At 36.4% G+C, this 18,924-nt stretch overlaps 1 protein-coding gene across 9 annotated transcripts in view; it reads right to left on the reverse strand.

The window, feature by feature from the left end:
* The window catches only part of atp11b (ATPase phospholipid transporting 11B (putative)), a 46,724-nt gene that overhangs the window by 17,388 nt on the left and 10,412 nt on the right, over positions 1-18,924 (reverse strand). For 6 of the 9 annotated variants that reach the window (XM_027158443.2, XM_047802714.1, XM_027158494.2 and 3 more), the window contains exons 4-29: positions 18,687-18,767; positions 16,646-16,753; positions 16,047-16,175; positions 14,909-15,012; positions 13,852-13,899; positions 13,684-13,748; positions 13,466-13,547; positions 13,169-13,319; positions 12,687-12,884; positions 12,328-12,489; positions 11,747-11,922; positions 11,160-11,228; positions 10,842-10,915; positions 9,932-10,035; positions 8,525-8,706; positions 7,620-7,823; positions 7,032-7,185; positions 6,001-6,103; positions 5,457-5,602; positions 5,295-5,354; positions 3,774-3,901; positions 3,208-3,346; positions 1,772-1,795; positions 1,351-1,416; positions 1,158-1,261; positions 355-520 (exon numbers count right to left, since the gene is read on the reverse strand). In XM_027158443.2, coding sequence (XP_027014244.1) covers positions 355-520; positions 1,158-1,261; positions 1,351-1,416; positions 1,772-1,795; positions 3,208-3,346; positions 3,774-3,901; positions 5,295-5,354; positions 5,457-5,602; positions 6,001-6,103; positions 7,032-7,185; positions 7,620-7,823; positions 8,525-8,706; positions 9,932-10,035; positions 10,842-10,915; positions 11,160-11,228; positions 11,747-11,922; positions 12,328-12,489; positions 12,687-12,884; positions 13,169-13,319; positions 13,466-13,547; positions 13,684-13,748; positions 13,852-13,899; positions 14,909-15,012; positions 16,047-16,175; positions 16,646-16,753; positions 18,687-18,767 — 3,027 coding nt within the window. The remainder of the gene's footprint in view (positions 1-354; positions 521-1,157; positions 1,262-1,350; positions 1,417-1,771; positions 1,796-3,207; positions 3,347-3,773; positions 3,902-5,294; positions 5,355-5,456; positions 5,603-6,000; positions 6,104-7,031; positions 7,186-7,619; positions 7,824-8,524; positions 8,707-9,931; positions 10,036-10,841; positions 10,916-11,159; positions 11,229-11,746; positions 11,923-12,327; positions 12,490-12,686; positions 12,885-13,168; positions 13,320-13,465; positions 13,548-13,683; positions 13,749-13,851; positions 13,900-14,908; positions 15,013-16,046; positions 16,176-16,645; positions 16,754-18,686; positions 18,768-18,924) is intronic. The other 3 variants (XM_027158468.2, XM_047802715.1, XM_027158476.2) reach the window with 1 other exon arrangement.

The following is an 18,924-nucleotide window of genomic DNA, read 5'->3' on the forward strand; positions in this document are numbered from 1 at the left end:
ATCACACCACAAGTTTCAACCTAAACTTAAATACCAGTTAGACTGTAAATCTGTAGAGTTTCTACAGGATGTGGTTTTTTATAGATCCAAGGTCACTAAGATTCAATGCAGTTCTGTGAGCTGTAACTGTGAGTGTGTTATTGTGAATAAGGTCATGAGTTTATGCTGCTCACAAGCCATGCTGTGTTGTGCTAAGTGGCATGCTTTCTGTATTAGTGTCAGCTTATGCAGTTCTCAAGACAGCTAAATTCAGTGGAGACTTCTCAAAATGCCATTCATGCAAAATGCCATGTTCAAACCAGCTTTTGTTAATCAGTAAAACAGTTAGACGTCAATGAGTAAACGCAGTCTGACCTGAGACTTCTGCGTGCTTGTGGGCTGTAAGTGTCTGTAAAACACTTTCTTGATGACATCAGGAAACAGGCAGGTGATGACGATGATGATGATCGCAAACCAGGCTGAGCCACTGGACAACAACTGGACAAAGACACAATACATGTCCTGTGTGTGGAGAAACGGCCTACAAGGAAAAGGAAAAAAGGTATTATTTCCTAGTACTTAAAAGAAGCATTATTGTGGTGGATAATAATAGCAAATTAAAAGTGGTTAATATGGCCTGCCTACATCAACAATTGAACAGCTGTACTATAAGGACTGTGAATGCACTTAAAAATGTCATGGTAATTCCACAAACAAGGTCATAATCCCACCACAACAGTTAAATTGGTCATAATGCCAAACAGCTCCAGGTCTATAACGTAACCATCAGGTTAAAATAGCTTCTGAGGTAATATTACTGCTGGAGCAGTTAATAAAGATATAAACCTGCTAAACCAGCTAATTAAATCATAATAATCCCTTTACAAGTTTCAACAAAGTAATATTCCTTCTACAGCATGTAAACCATGGTTAGCCTGCTACAGCAGTTAATGAAGTTACTGTAATCCAGGTACAGCAGTTAATATGGTCATAATTCTGCTAAAGCAGCTAACAATAGTTAACCGGTTCATGGTAATTTTGTTACAATTAATGATGATATGGCAATATAGCATGACAGTGGATGTTCATTTGTCTTCTGCTTAAATGTTCATTTTTAGTTTAAAAGAAGTGTACAGCTTTTTTTATTTGTATTTTGTATGAGAATAAAGCTGTGGTACCATATAATTCCCCCATAAAACAAGGAGAATATGAAGTAGAAAGCGATGGATCCCCACGTGACAAAATGGTTCATCCATGTCCAGAAGTGTGTCTCCAGTGCCAACTGTCATCATAGAGAAAAATTAAGAAACCAATTAAAATGTTGCTGTCTTCAGATTATTTTTTTTTACTTTATTTACATACTTAACTTACCTTTAAGGTTACTGTGATGACCATAACAGTAAACACCAATGTACCAAAAGTCCAGTTTCCAAACATCTACAAAAGGAGAAGGCATGCTTATAAAGCTTTAAATAATCTGATTTTATTTATCATTTATAAGCATATCAGGGGCTGATGAGTAGTCTAGCAGATGCTAAATGTTTGAGGACACAAGTGTCTGCTAAATGTCTTCAGTCTTTCATTAAAAATAAAAGAACAGGGCTTGAGTAGATGATACTTGACAATCTGAAATGAGGAGGAAATCCGGAGGACATCGGAAGCGATTCCCCCCAGTGAGTGAGGGAATTTTTCCAAAACTGTGTGTGTGTATGTGTGTGTGTGAGAGAGAGTAAACTCAAAGATGGATTCATTATAGGTGGCATGCAACGACTGTAATTCAAACAACTCTTACCAGCTGTCTGTTAGCTCGCAAAATCTGAAAACATGCAGAACGTGAAGACAGAGAAAAAGAGAAAGATGAGAAATAAAGAAGGGGGAAGTTGGAATGTAAACAGGGAGGGAAAAAGCCAAAATTCATTGGAAATGTGTGTTTATTTATTTTTTATAAACAAAGGAATGATTTCGGGGAGCTGAAGTTTTGTAGAGTTTAACCAACTTTAATGTTGACAAATATTCTCAAACTCCTCAAAAAAAAGAACTCATGATAAGCAGTTCCAGTCTGAGTCTGTGTTTTTTTTGTATTTTTTTTAACAAGTATCAACATAGAAGCATGGATAATTTAGTAAATAACTCACCGAATTAAAGATGTGAAAGCAGGGCTTTCTGAGCACTGAGTAAGGAATATGCCTTATATGTGTGTGGTGTCGTCATGGTCAAATAATTAGTGATGTAGTGACGTTATGACATGATGGAGTTAACCATAGTAGTTACATTATGCTTCTGTTTGCTTTTACCACAGTTGTTGCATTATGATTATGTAGGAAATAACACTTTTACACTTGCATTTAATGTATTGAACAATAAAACGTTTCTCTTCTTATGTACATTATAGCAGCTATGAATAGGTATCCCCTCAAAGAGCTCTCATTTGTTATTGTCATTTAACTGAGAAACTGCAAAGTGAAATCTCCTCTGTGATAAAGAGGTTGAAAAATGTAAATGTTACAGAAAATTTCACTATATAAACAATTACACATGCTTTAATCTATGCACAGATAGCTTTAAATCTGTGTGAACAAACTGTTACTATAGAACCCATAACATAGTACAACAAGCACATTCATTTAAATGTGTGATTTGAGCCTCATCTATTGTCTGAGCTGCTGTTCTGCAACATTTATCAACTCACAGCAACATATCCTAGCTACATATTAAATATACCACAGCTTACCTTATGCTTCATAGAATTATACTCAATTACATTATATTAAAACTAATGTATGCTTTCATAAAAATGATGGAAATGTACCTTTTGGGAAATTTTGGGAGAACTGATTTTATTTGTTACCTAGCAGTTGGTATGGTCTTCAAGAGAGTTTTTAATTTAATTCCAGAAAGAGGACTAGCATAAATATGAAATGCTAAATGCTCTTGGAAATGTAACACTATATCCTCCACATCTGGTTAATTTATAGTTATATTCAGAAAATGCATTCTGAATATAACATACTAAGGAGATTCACCAGCAAATAAGGAATCATTTCAATGAGGCAGAAAGTGCTGCGTCTCACACATATGCATGTACGCACGCGCACACACATTTTAAAGTTTACTTTCTACATGACTGACACACTGGAACTGCTCAGATGACAGTATAGAAAGTAGAAATAGAACAAGAAAAATAGGAAGTGTGTGTGCATGTGTGTGTTTGTGTACACAGAAGCAAACCTGTCCATTTCCCATCAGACTTGTGTCCTCTCCCATCAGGATGTAGCAGCCAAAGAAGAAGACAAAGGCGTGGCAGAAGCCCAGGACCGTCCAATACAAAAAGGTTTTGAAGGACAGCAGCGAGTTCTTACTGATATCTCTGTTAACATGAGGTTACAAAATAAAAGTCACAAATGTAAATGTATATTTTAATAAATGCATAAAGCCTTTTCAAAGAATGTTAACACAATTATTATAATTAGATACAATACAATAAAAAAGGTGTAGCCTTTATGTGAGTTTCAATAAAGGAAGTGTGGCCATTTGTGTTTGTCAGTTCAAAAAAGAAAGTATGTCAGTTCCATTAAAAGAGATGTGGCTATTTCCCTGTCAGATCTAATAAAGGAGGCATGGCCTCTATGTCTTTTAGTTTAAATAAAGGTGTGGCTACCTTTATTCTAGATTTTGTTTAATTTTTTCTCTTTCATCAACAAATCAAAATGCACTATAAGCACTTTTGTTAGTTATAAATATAAGTATGTTTTGCATTGACAAGGTAGGACATGAGTGAGGTCTGCTTTATATACCTGTAAAGTGCTGGCTTGCTCTGTAGAATATGAGGATGAACTAGCTGTTCAAAGAGACTATACACCAGGATGGGGAGGGAGGTGAAGCAGATGTTGTACAGTGTGAGATACACACTGTCATACAGCGTCTGTGGAACACACAGAGAAGTGTGAAATGTGCCATGTTAGAAAAAACAACACACTTTAAATAAGATACATTTAGTTAAATCTGTGCCTCATGTCTTTTCCTCACTGCTACGGTCTCTAACCCATACAGCAGAACTGGTCTCATTACTGACTTATACACTTTTCCTGTGATTCTTGCTGAAACTCTTCTGTCACACAACAAACCTGACACTTTTCATCACCCACTACAATCCGCCTGCACTCCCTTCTTTAGCTCTTTTCCACACTGCCTGTCGCACAGGTCGGTTGACCCCAAATACACCTTCTTGACCTCAGCCACCTGTAACCTCACTGTTCTACTTCCCTCCCTCTTTTTCATACACATGTATTCGGTCTTCTTTCCAGAGCAGACCTCCACCTTTCCAGGTGTTCCTCCACCTGCTCTGTACTCTCACTACAAATCACAATGTCATCCACAAACATCATCACAATCTCATCATCTGTCAAATTTTCCATCACCATAGCATACAAGAAGGGACTCAAAGCCAATACTTGATGTAGCCCCACCTCTACCTTGAACTCCTCTGTCTGACCTACATGTCATAAGATGTCACACTGTCATACTCCGTCTCTAAGTCCACAAAGACGCAGTGCAGCTCCTTCTGACCATCTCTGTAATTCTCTGTTAACATTCTCAGAGCAGAAATTGCATCAGTAGTGCTCTTTCTGGGCATGAAGCCATACTACGTCCTCACAAATATACACATCTTTCTTATCCTAGATTCCACTTCTCTTTCCCATAGCTTCACTGTGTGACTCATCAACTTTATAACTCTGTAGTCGCTACAACTCTGCACATCACCCTTGTTCTTAAAGATCACTAGAATACTTCTCCACCAATCTTCAGGCATCTTCTCACTCTCCAAAATCCTGTTGAACAATCTAGTTAGAAACTGCACTGCTGTCTCTTCTAGACACTTCCACAAATCCACAGGTATGTCATATGGACTAACAGCCTTTCTGTACTTGATTCTCCTTAGAGCCTCTCACGCCATCCTAATTCATTAGCTCCTCAAAATACTCCTTTCACCATCTCTTCTACCGTTAGCACCTTTCCATCTCTACCTTTAATTACCCATACCTGTCGCACATCCTTCTCATAAATAAACCGAAAATAAACTAAAATTATTATTCTTTATTATGTTTTTAATCATTATTTTTATGATCATTTATTATGTTTTTTAATCATTAAATATATACATGCAATTCGGAAGGAGGATGGTGTAGAAAAGATATGGGGTGTCTATGACCTTTCAATGCACAGAGTGGCAGACAGAGGACAAGTATTAAAACACTAAATAAAAAAAAAATAAACACACAAATGAATAGATAACTAAACATGGAAAAGAGACTTACTTGTTGTGAAAACAGACAGAAGAACTGGTATAAAAACTGCGGTGTGATAAAGCACACATTCTACAAAACAAAACACAATAAAACACACATACATTTAAGCAACATGCATCTATGATGATAATATAAATCCAGGAATAAACCCATGAAACCTTCTGAATGTACCTTGTAGAAAAAGTACTGCACAAGCGTCGCTATTCGAATGTAGTAGAAATGTCCGTGGACGAGCAGTAACTTGGAGAGGAATTTAAACCTAGCGATTGCATAGTCACTGTTTCGCACAGCTTGCCTTCCCTCTTTTCCCATGATGCCTAGAGATCAATAAATTCAATTAGGGCATTAAATCTGCCAAAAACAATTAATTAACAGAATTGTAAAGTGAGACTGTAAAGTGAGAGTTTATATGATGTAAACTGAAGGACTAAGTCACCATCCAAAAATATTCTAGTTTTTATCAGTTTCCTTTTTAAAACTGGTAGCAGATACAGTTCACAGATATAAACAGGAGCCCTACAATACTTTTAATCTCTCCAGAAGTTAAATCAAAGGAGTTAAGTAATAAATATTTTTTTAGTCCTTGACAGATACTGTCTGTCTATTCCACATTTGTCCAGATTATATGCACTTAAAAAAAAAAAAAAAAAAAAAAGGACTTTTGCACTTTTAATCTGAATCAATAAGTCTGCTTTGCATTTATACAGACACTTACCTATTCCTACATGGGCCTCTTGGATCATACTGACATCATTAGCTCCGTCTCCGATGGCTAATGTAATGGGTTTCTCTGGGGACGTCTTCAGCAAGCGAACCACCTGCCAAACAGCACCGCGTTAAAACAAATGTTAAAAAGAAACCCAACAGGGGTTGTTAATAATCACAAATAACAACAATAGAAGACTTTATTAACAATTTAGGCATTTTTCTTATACTCTGTGCACCACATCAATAACTCTGTGATAAATCAACATCTATAAAACTGTAGATTAAAACAAAAAGATAGAGAGCAGCTCTACATTAGAAAGATCACAGAAAAAAAAAAAAAAAAAAACTTGTCTTGACTTTACTGAAAAGAAAGGGTCTACAATGGGTTAGTTTATCCAAGAATGTGAAGACGAAATCAAATACACAAAACAATTTAAAAGGCTTATAGTATAGTAAAGGCACAACTGTCAATGCAAGCTAGCTAGCCAGTAAAAGAACGATGTGATTAACCATATAGTAGCCATTCCACCTTTCATTTAGTAATTAGCTAATATGTTACTGTATTCATTGCAGTGATACCAATCTAGCAATTACATTAGTTTACTACATTGCAGTTTAGAGATTCACACAGTATATTAAAAACAAAACCCTAAAATGAATACAAGAAAAAATATGCTTGATTTACAATGAAGCTGAAAAGATTAATAAAATCTATTTAGTGTGTGACGTGGGAATAAAATTCTGCACTCACTCACTCACGCACTCACTCGCGCACGCACTCACTCGCACACGCACTCACTCGCTCACGCGCGCACTCGCTCACGCGCGCACTCGCTCACGCGCGCACTCGCTCACGCACGCACTCGCTCACGCGCGCACTCGCTCACGCGCGCACTCGCTCACGCACGCACTCGCTCACACACGCACTCGCTCACACACGCACTCGCTCACACACGCACTCGCTCACGCACGCACTCGCTCACGCACGCACTCGCTCACGCACGCACTCGCTAACGCACTCAGCAAGGTGTAACATGCCTTGGCTTTCTGCAATGGTGCCATCCTACAGCAGAGCACAGCAGAGCAGTCCTTACACACTTCCATGAAGAGCTTCTCATGTTCACGTAGAGCCAGAGACAGACTTGCACCATCTACCACCAACCCATGCTGGATTACATGGTCCTCTTTGATCCTACACACAAACACCACAATATACTGTTTAAGCTTAACCCTGTTTAATTCGGCACAAACTGTGGATGATTCACTGCTCTATAATCTTCAAACCCAGATTCTTAATGCGATTTTGTAACAGTGCTACAGGAAACAAATATTTTATTATTGATTACTAGTTGTAAAGCTGAGCCAGACTGGAAGAACATTTACGGAAAAAAAGCTTTTGTCTGTGTGCTCCAATAAAGGAGGTGTAGCTTTTGTCTGTGTGGTCCAATAAAGGCCATTGTTCCAATAAAGTTCTCAAACTCTTCTTCCAAATTATAAAACTTCAACATTTACTAAGTACTAGTAGACATAGTAATAAGTCTAGTAGATTACACCATAAACAGCTTAAAATATGAATAGGGAATAAACTCAATGGGTATATAGAAAAATGGGGAAGTGTGTGTCTACCTGCGTGCGAGTCTGCGGAGTTGCTCTGCACACTCGTGATCGGATTTCTGCTGCACGAGTTCCAGGATGTTCATAGTACGGTGAAAGTGGCCACAGGAGAGACTCACACTGACTGCAGTCTCGTGTTTATCTCCTGTTAGCACCCACACTTTAATTCCAGCTAAACGCAGGGCCTCAATTGTTTCCTGGACCTTCTCCTGCAGCCTGCACAAGAATACATACACACAGAGTCACAAAACTGGATGGTATCATAAAATGGTGTGCTGAAGGACAGAATTACATGTCTACATTTGAAGATTTGAAAGAACACATGAAAAATCAAAGAGTGATTTTTGTGACATTGAGTCAAAAAATATATAAAAGTGTTGCAGAACGGTGCATGACTTTCCGATCAGTGTGAAAACAGAGAAAGCGCTCAATACCCAAACAGAGTCTCAGGGGATCTAGGTTGAAAACACAAAGCAGTCACAACGCACTGTGCACATGAATATAATCTGTGACTGGAGTTTACTATTTTAAGAGCTGCAGTGAAGGATGATGTGTCACATGTTCAGCATACACACAGAGACAGGGTGGGGGGGGATATGCAGCTAAAAAAGAAAAGGATGGATAGTGCAATAGGATAGGGGAGAAAGTGTGGAAAAGGACAGAGGAAAATAATAATAAGCCATTAAATGAGGATGAGAAGAAAAGAAGCACAATCTGCAGCAAACTGATTCATAACTTTGTTCAGTACAAGATGTTTTTTTTTTTTTATCATCATGATTAGCTGTTGAAAATCCTGTGGTCTACTCCTAAGTCTAGTGAGCTGCAGGATATTATAATGTCTTGTGATTATAGTTTAATACTTTAAAACACCCCAGTAAGTTTGTGTGTGTGTGAGAAAGAGAGAGAGAGAGACTCACTTGTCTTCCACTCCAGTGGCGCCGAGCAGCTGCAGGTCTTTCTCGATGAAGTTAAAGGCTTCACTTAGCCTTTCTTCCCTTTGCTGGAGAGCCGTTCGAGCCTCATAGATCCGCCGTTCCACTTCCTTATACTCCTCCGCACTGAAGAGCCTGTAGGCCACCACCAGCGTCCTCAGACCCTTCTATAAAAAAAATACAGGAAAATTATTACAATACTACAGTTTCATATAATATACTATAGCACTTTACCTAAGTTGACAATAGTCACAAATAGAGATCATAAAACATAATATTCAGTTCTGCTTAGGTTATGTTTAAATCCCCAGCATCTTTTTTGAAGTTAAAATGTGTTACAAAAAAAGCATTAATTCTTAAATTCCCAGTCAGTAAACATGCACAAATGAATCAATCACTTCTGTGTTATATTTTCCCATTAAATTTTTTTATGTATTGCTATTGGTGAAGAATAATTGTAAGCCCAATTTCCTTGCCAAAGCCTACAAGTCAAATGTACGTATAAGAAGAGACTCTAAAGAGCATGGCTGATGCTGATGAGACACAGATGACTCCTCACATGGTGCTGTTTTCCCAAGGGAATGCACTGTTTCACTCTAAATCACATTATCTCATGATTAGATTTATTTGTTATTGCACGCTATGCATTAATTTTTTCGGTAGCATAGAAAGCTGTTTTTCTCCTGTCACAAATAATCAGTATGTTTATGTCACGATATGTACGATATCTATAATATTTGTATAAAGCATATATGTATAACATATGTATTATGTTGGGTAAATCAGAAAGAAGGATACGTTTGAAAAACTCTGATATTCCTGCAATCTCATAATTCTGTTCTGTTGATTAATTTTCGATAACAGCAGCTCAGACAGTGCATCTGGTTTATAGTGATGAGCTCCTTCTAATATTATCATGTCTATAGTTGATGGTCATTTACAGAGACTTGTATGGCGGATGCTTCACAGATTTCCCAAATTCTTCAGTCTTAGTTATTTTATTTTTTCAGAGATGATCAGAACAGAGGTGTTTACGCTTTATGGTTAATTGTCACGCTGTATATTTTTCATATCCAGTCTAACGAACAAACAACTCTTAATAGCTGCTATAACAGAAACTAATGTTTACAGATGTTGTACAATGTTAAACGTAACTAAGTGGGTAAAATGTAGGACGTTCAATAATATGTTAAAAAATTGTAATCGTACAAAAATGCTGAGGTAACAGAACATGCTGTTATAGCAACAATGTAACCAATCACAGAGTAGTAACAATAACTGCTTTATCACACCATACCGTCATTCATTATTTTCCTATAATACGTATAATGTGTAATTCACTTCTAATTAATCAGGTTCAGAGACTCTCACAATGTCAATCAAGTCTCTTACCAGAGCGAATTCGTCCACGTGCACTCGTGTCTTCTCAATCTCTCCGCTCTTGGTGTAGGGAAGAACAGAGGACTCGGCTCCTTTAGTGAATAACACCTTCTCCCCTAACACACCACATGTTGTTGGAGTATGTTGTTAGCCGAGTTAACCTCAGTTTATTTCACATGACTTAAAATCTTCACGGCAATAATACTTGCTAATTGTATATCAAGATGTTGTTCCAAATATCTAACATGAAGGATATTTTAATGTGCTGACAAAAACCTACAACAGTAAAATAATAACATTTATAAACAATAGAAATACATTCACCTTATGTATTATTTACAGTAATAATATGCCGACTTATACATTCTACCCTGTGTGAAATAGAAAACTAAATTCAACATATAAAAAAAACTAAGCTAACATTCATCATGAGTATAAAATGACAGGTAATGTTTTACTTAAGTTTAAGTACACAGTTTTAAAGGCTACACAGTAAGTTAAGCTCAGGTATCAAATAATTAAAAGTTCAAAAGATACCATTTAGCTATGAAAAAATGACATGCTACTATGCCATTTAAACTGTCTTTATATCGCTTAATTAATCAGACTCTTTAATCTGTACATGACAGCTGTCTATATAGCTAGCTTCATTTAGCTGCCTTTGACTAAATCTTGGAACACAACTTTTTGAACTCAGACAGTACAGCTCACTGGTTTGAGAAAGTAAATGCATCATATACTCATGATCACTATGGATACTTGGCTAGTACATGGATTGAGGTCCCCCCAATTTGTAGCTTGAACACTCTGAACATAATTCTGGGTTCAGGCATCCCATTGCCCAATATAGCTGAATGCAACAATTATATAGAGCTAGATATGTACTGATGAATGTGACATCTATATGGTTTTGCTCACACACCTGAGGGAGTCTGTAATATCACACTCATGCGCCTTCGGTTTGCATCAAACTCTAACACATGAAGGAGTTTATATCTGTAGGGAAAAAAAGGACTGCTGTGACTATTAAATCAAACACAAACATTAGAAACTCAATTAAGCTCATAAGTTCATTTTATACACAGCGCTGCTAAATTCTGCATTCTGATTGGCCTGAAGGTGCTCATTAATTTTCTAGAACAGCAGATCTGACAGTAATGCTAGGTTTATATTAATGCAGTAACAGCACAACACTAAATGGCTTATTCCTTATATAACTGGAGTCTGCACAATGCCTCACTTTTCTGATTTGCCAAAAGTTTTGATCTCCATGGTTTCTCCGTTACTTCCTATGAAGGTCACACCCATCCTGCAAAATCAAAACAAAAATTGTAAATGAACAGATGTGAAAATCAGTTTATTCAACACAACAAAAAAAAAAAATCTTTCCTTCTCTAAACTGCTCTCTCACTCTTTCTTTCTCTACATATTTCTTTTTCTCACCATCTTTCTTCATCTCTAGCCCACCCGCTCTCTTTTTCTTTCTTCCTCCCTCTATCTTTCTTAATTTATTTCTCCTTCCCTATAATTTTTTTTACAGTTCTTTCTCACTTTCATCCTCTCTCTCTTTCTTAATATCTCTCTCAACTTGTCTTTCCTAACTTTTTCTTTCTTTCTCTTCCTTACCCTCTCTAACCCACACTTCTGGTCTGTATTACTAAACATATTAATAAAAGGAATAGCAGAATGATCATGAACATGTTTTAATTCAAATATGTCTCACAGCAAGGACACATCAATCAACCAACACAACAGAGCAGCACAGTGACCCGGTGTGAAAGCTGTGTGTTTAAGCTCCTCTGACACATGCAGTGGGTTTATTTTTACCTCTTGGTGGCTTCCACGAGGGCTTTCTCATCAGGAGATGAGGCATAGTACTCCATCTGAGACGTGAACCCATTAGCATGTGAAAAAGGATCAGACACACCGTCAGTGTTATCATAACTGATCTGAACTGTGTGGCACAGGGATACAGCTTTCAGGAACAGCTCTTCTTCTCTGCTCTGAAAGACACATGCATGAAAATACAACTCAAATTTCCATTCATATGTCCAAAATGCACCCAGAAACAAACAGGCAAAAAACATTGGAAATAAATGTTAGTTTATACTGTTGTACTGTTATTATTATTAGTAGTAGTATTAGTATTTTAAATAAACAGTGTGTCAGTACGTAATTTATCTTTGCATTCCATATTTACCACAGTGTGTTGCAGTCATACTACACTCAAATGCAATCATGGTCCTATCACAGGCCTACACAAGAAATCCTATAAAATCCTCAACACACTACCTGGTTTTCAAGCATTTCATCCTAATTCTTGATCATAATTCTTTTCTATCAAAGATGTTCCTGTGGTGTCAAATGTTTATAATTTTACACAATGTATATGCTTATTTGATTCTCACCAAACGAGAAAAAGAGCTGGCATCTGGGACATCCTCAGTCATTCCCTCAGGAACCAATTTGCTGTTGATCTCTTGGTACTTGATGCCGTTAATGGAGCATTCACGAAACTGCATCTCGTTTTCAGTTAAAGTCCCAGTTTTGTCAGTAAAAACATACTCCACCTACGGCACAAAGAAAGAAAAAATACATTTACTCAGAATGAAATTTTAAATTTAAACAAAACATTTATTTTACATTTTTGCTTAGAAAAAACCCATGATGACATTTCACACAAGCACACACACACACACACACACACACACACACACACACACACACACACACACACACACACACACACACACACACACACACACACCTGCCCTAGCTCCTCGTTGAGGTCAGAGGTGTTGACTTGGGCTCTCTGGTCACTCTCTTCATGATAGAGGTCAAGATCCAAGCCGATGAAGAAGGAACCAAGAAACTTCTGCATCTCCACAGTAACGTACAGCGAAATGGGGATGATGAAGTTGTATAGAACCAGGAAGGCCAAGAAATCGGAGATGAACTTCAAAATCTGTGAGGAAAGAAATGGTATAAAAATCCTTTTTATAAAATGGTCCTTTAATTAGAGGTCTAATCTAAGCTAAAAAAAGATCTTATTTTCAATAAAAGCAAGAAAAATTAAAAGAAAGAAAAAAAATGTGTCTGTAACCATTGCAATGCTCTTACAAGACCTGGATAGTCCAACTAACTAGTCTGGCTTAGCATCCACACTGTCTGTCTTTCTGTCCACTTATTTATTTCATTACGTCCAAGCAACCTGATTAGATGAGTGGAGAAAAACCAACATGATCTTACCTTGCTGCTGTTGCGCTCTGTCTCGGTCTTCTTGTTGTAGAATGGCTCGTCCCATTTGTTCTCTGCTTGCCAGGCGTATTTTAAAATGGTGCTGAGGACAGCCTCAAAAAGCAAGATAGCCAGGTAGATGATGAGAAATGTGTTCATCGACCTGAGAGAGATTTACGCAATTGATAAGGAGCCATGAATTAAAATGAAGGTAAAGGAAATGAGAAAAGATGACCATTTTTAGGTATATAGCGGAAGTGACACATAGAAAAAAAAGAGAGAGAGAGAGAGAAAGAGAGAACATCGTACTTCTCCACTGCTGAGCGTTTCTGGGACTTGCACTTGTAATTCAGAGCCATTTTGGACTCCATGCCTGTGTACACGGCCACACCTGAGCACAAACAAAATACAGAATAATTACACAAATACAAACAAATACTTAAATGATGCTTTGGAGAAAACTCATCACACATTTAAAACTTACAAAAAACACAGAAAAGTGCAGAGAAAAAAAATGAAAGATCTACCAAATATCTCTTTGGTGTTTTTAAGTCGTGCCCCTCGAAGCAGTAGGTTTTCAGGTCCTAGAGGTCTGAACACAACAGATCACATAGCCATTAGCTACTTTGTCTAAGAGTCTTTAGTGTAATAATGTGCCACAACAAAAAACATAACTTTATGACTTACAAACCTACCTGACGATCTCTTCCCCATGTTGTGTCACTGTGATTCTCCCAACAAACCTTGAACAGACAGACACAGAATGAAAATGCCCAGGACAAGAAAATTGCACCAATAATAATAATAATAATAATAATAATAATAATAATAATAATAATAATAATAATAATAATGATGATGACAACTAACATTTTTAGGTTTTTACTTAAAAAAGATTCCTTTTAAAATGTATTCAGATCTTTATTTATATTTAACATTATAACCTATTTGTCCTATTAAACCTAACAGCCTATAATTTCTATCAGTGCCTTGTTTATTCAATTAAATTAAACCTTCCTTTAAAATAGTACTCTTTAGTTGAAAGTAAATCTTTATGGTGATTTTTATCTTATTATTTATCATTTACCCACATTTATGCAAAAACTATTACACTGATTAGTCGATCAATACTTTGAAATAAATCTTTTAGAGCAAACAGGATATAGATTTATTGTTAAATTACTTTTATGTATCATTTTTTATCTATTTATTCAAATTCCATAAGTGCATTATTTATTTTGAAGTCCATTTATGACTTTTATTTATAATCTTAATACTTAATTAATAGTTTAAACTATTATGTATATTTTTTGTGCATATAATGAAATATAGGATTATAAGTTGAAAAGAAAGAAACGCTTGCTTTTGTTCATTTTGTATGGTTACAAAATTGTAGGAATAACAATAATAATTATAATAATAATAAAGAGTGACAAAATATGTTCCTATCTTAGCAAAACAATTCTTGTGAGCTGCTAAAAAGTCTTTTGTTTTTTCAAAACAATGACAATAAAAACCTATTCTACTACCATGCTGGTAGGCATACATTTAATTACAATCTATTATTTAGAACAGGCCGACTTTATGCCTTTTATATCTTTACATTTTATAATTCTGGACATATTTAAAAGATTTTGTTTAATTCTGACATTTACAGAGTGATTTTTATATTTCTAATCATTTTAATTTAATAGAATGATCCAATAGTTGCACTGAAAAGCAGGACTGTATGGTGAGTTTTGATTCTCTTACCTGTACAAATCAGCCTCAGGCTGCTGGCACTCCACCACGGCCTGCAGGGCCTCGAGCCGGGACACGGTTTGCGACACAGCTGTTTCAGGTACTGCGTAGTGAGTCTGAATACAGAGGAGTAATAAGCTGAGCAGCAAAAATGATTTAACGGCACATTAAGGAGAGAGCACCGCAGATTCAAAGCTACAATACTTCTTTACATACTGTTTCTACAATATTGCCTCATATCAGCTTATAGACTACATTCAGGACAGATCACTTTAATGCTTACCTAAATATAATTAATTTCAAATGTATTGCACCTATTAAACCTGATCATGGAATAATCATGTTTAGGAAAAAATATCTGATTTTCCTCACCAAGCACAAATAAAACTGTGTTCAAATTCTACAGTTAAAGAAAATATATAATATTATTTTTTTCCTATAGAGCTTTTAAAGCTGGAAACTTCCACAAAGCAGCTTTACAGGAATATGTACATTCAGACACAAAATTTAAATTTGACATTTATCCTAAATGAGAACAAATGATCTGAGCTAGTAAGGAGTTTTTTTTTGTCCAGTAGTATGTTTTTTTTTTTTTTTTTAATTTATCCATCACCAGAATCATATATGTAGCTGTTCCATTATTTTGGCACCATTGTCCTCTTGGTGAATACTATAGGAGCATTATAGCAGTGCTCATAGATTATAATCAAAATATTCTAAAGCTAACAGAATGTTGTAGGAGTTTTCTCTGGTTGTGATTACACTTAAGTGGTTCCCAGTGATGTGACCAGATGTCACATTGTGTTTTCTAAGACCAGTGAGCTCAACTCAGGATTAAAGAAATCTTGTGTGAGTTGTTGTTTTTTTTTGCATGACACAAAGATCAGGCTGAAAATCATACAAGCTTAAAAGGAATCCCAATTTATCATATTTAGGACATTGTTGGCCTGTTTTACAACCTACAGTTGTATAAATCTTTCAACAATAATTAAGTATTCAAACATTCATTTAGAACAAAGCGACAGCAAACCAGACTTTCTATGTCAATATTTTCAATGATATCAGCCGAACTGAAATATTTGTTGGGTTTTGGCATCAGGTTTATTTAATAAAATAACTCCACTATGAGAGACTTCATACAGTCACAGACCTTCAGGTTTGTCTCTCCATCTAAACTGGCTGTTGTGATGTGACATGTCCCTTCTTCTCGGTCTGAAGACAACAGCACCAAATCAGCCGGAAATGTCTCATCTTTTGCTACTCGCACAATGTCTCCGACCTGGAGATGGACAGAAAAGACATTCAGAGAAGCTACAACAATGTTACAGTAGTAACAATATAACAATGTTATAATGCTTTAACAATGTTACAGTAGTAAAAGCTCTTTTTACTGAAAAAAATTAAAGCAAATTATTCACTGCTGCAGTTACAGCATACGTTTCAACACCAGAAGAAGGTTGCATGGTTTTATTGTATCACCTAATCAAAATCAGTACTAACAGCACCTAAAGGTACTTCAGATGCTATTATGACTGCAGGTTGTTAATTAGTTATGTATACAGCATCGCACAATAAACAACATGATAAAACTGAATGATATAAAAAAAATGCAATCACTAATAGTAATAATGGAATAAAAGTGTGAATCACTATATTTGTGCAAACAAATGTTCAATTTTAAAATGCTATGCAAACTAAAATGCTATGATTACAGCATAGAGAGAGAAGAGAATTAGAAATGAAACTCACTCGTATATTCTTGGAGCGAGTCTGCACCAAACTGCCACTGCGCACCACAAACACCGGAGCCCCATTTACTTCATTATCTGCTTTGTGTCTTAGCCAGTCCTCGTAGCCCTGTGTGTTTGTGTGTGCGTGCATCAGGAACAAATAACAAAAACACAATTACACAACTGTCGTAATAATCTTTGAATCATTGTGCTAATCTAGCTAACGTTTTACAGACAGATAAAAAAGACCCAGACGTGGCCTCTGTGTGTCTGTTTCAGTGAAGGTGGGGTGATTTTGTGCCTTTCAGCATAAGTGAAAGAAGACATGGCCTCTGTGTGTGTCAGCCTCAGTGATGGAGGTGTGCTTTGTATGCCTGACCTAAGTGTACATCAGTGTTGGAGACAAGGTGTGCATGTGTCCCAGTGAAGGAGGCATGGACATTGTGTACATCACTCTCAACAATGTGTCTTTTAATCTCAGTAAAGAATGCATATTATTTATATCAATTCCTCTTGAATTTACACTAGTTTCTAATCAACTTTAATAAATAAAATTTCAGAAATAAAAATGTAAACACCTAGGATGGCAGTACAATTTATAAAATATCAAGCAAATGGAATGCCAAGGCTAATTCTCTTTTTTTTTGTGCTATACACCGAAGACATTAGGTTTAAGTTTAAAAGATGAATATGACACAATAGATTAGAATTTCAACTTTCAACAAAGAGTGGGGAAGAAAGGGTCTGCTCATGAGCCGAAACATAAAAGCTCATCAGTCAAGTGTGCTGGAGGTGGTGTCAAGGCTTGGACTTCCTTGGCTGCTTATGGAACAGGCTCATATTTAATGATGATGTAACTCATGATGTTTGCAGCAGAATGAATGCAGAAGTCTACAGAAGCATTCTGTCTGACAATTTACAGAGAAATGCATCTAATCTAATTAGAAAGAATTCTTTCATGCAAGACAACAGTGGAAGAGTTTAGATTGGCCAAGTCAATCACCAAGACTTTAGAAACATTCCACCTTCTCAAGAGGACAACGAAGGGAAATCCTTCCCAAAAAGAATTAACAAACTGAAAGCTGCAGTACAAGCCCAGAAGAGATATGCAACCAAATGCTAAGTGCTATTTATTTTAAAACTATCTGTACCTACACCTTTGCTCGCCAAAAATGCGTCCAAAAACATCTGGATGTAAAAATAAGAAAAGAAAAGATTTTTCAGAAAATAATGTCTAAACTATTGTCTCATCTCCATCTTTTGATTCCACACTCAAGTATATTAGGTGCATTGCAAGCACAAAAGAATTTGTCTTGTTGTTCTAGTACATTTCAAAGGAACTGGTGAAGAAAGAAATTCAGAATTTAGCTCTATTGCACTTTTACTTTAATGATACATTAAATGTTTAACTCCACCACTATTATGTTGTACACTCATGGGCGTCGATTTGGGTAGGGACAGTAGGGACATGTCCCTACCAATATCCAGGGAACTCCCTAGCAATAATTCGACCAAGCCTATATATATTTATATATAACCACTGATATCCGTCTGTGTCTTGTGCTTTTTTACTTACTTCATTTAACATTTATCCAGGAATCATTAAATAAGATGAAAATATTTTATACGGCGTTCTGTAAAAAAATAGCGCAACTAGTGGAACACAAAAGGTTAACAGATTTAACCCCTGCAATGAATCCCGCCTCTGTAACTCAACTCTCTTAAGTGATTGGCCTTTGCCTTTTTTGAGTCCCGCCTCTCTAACCCACGTCGCTGTTTGATTGGCTTTGTCTTTATCGCTAATGTGTTGAGGTCAGCTGCAGCTATATTCCGTTGTATGAAGCAATATGCAACGTGATTATACAGGTTACCGGTATGTGAGGTAGAAAGTATTCTTATAACAACAGTTTTATGCACAAAATACGGGGAATGCTGTCCCCACCAATGTCAAATAAATTATGTCCCCACCAATGTCAAATAAATTATGTCCCCACCAATGTCAAAATCAAACTTTCGCCATTGTGTACACTAGTGTCATAAGCTAAACACAGAAAACTCACCTGTTTAATGGCAGTTACTGTAATGACAAAAAATAAAGGAAGTCCGCTTGTCACAGGGGAAGTTGGGGTATCTATCATTAACTGCAGAAAGAAGTTTAGTGTCATAAGGTAGACATCCACTACTGCAGTTGTAAACAGCACTCAACAAAGAAAGAAAGAAAAAAAAGGTTAGTATTTAAAGACAGACATATAATTCACAGACACTTGGGGATGTCTCCTAACAGAATGAGCAGGTTTT

This window comes from Tachysurus fulvidraco, chromosome 2, assembly GCF_022655615.1.
Source record: "Tachysurus fulvidraco isolate hzauxx_2018 chromosome 2, HZAU_PFXX_2.0, whole genome shotgun sequence".
Lineage (NCBI taxonomy): Eukaryota > Metazoa > Chordata > Actinopteri > Siluriformes > Bagridae > Tachysurus > Tachysurus fulvidraco.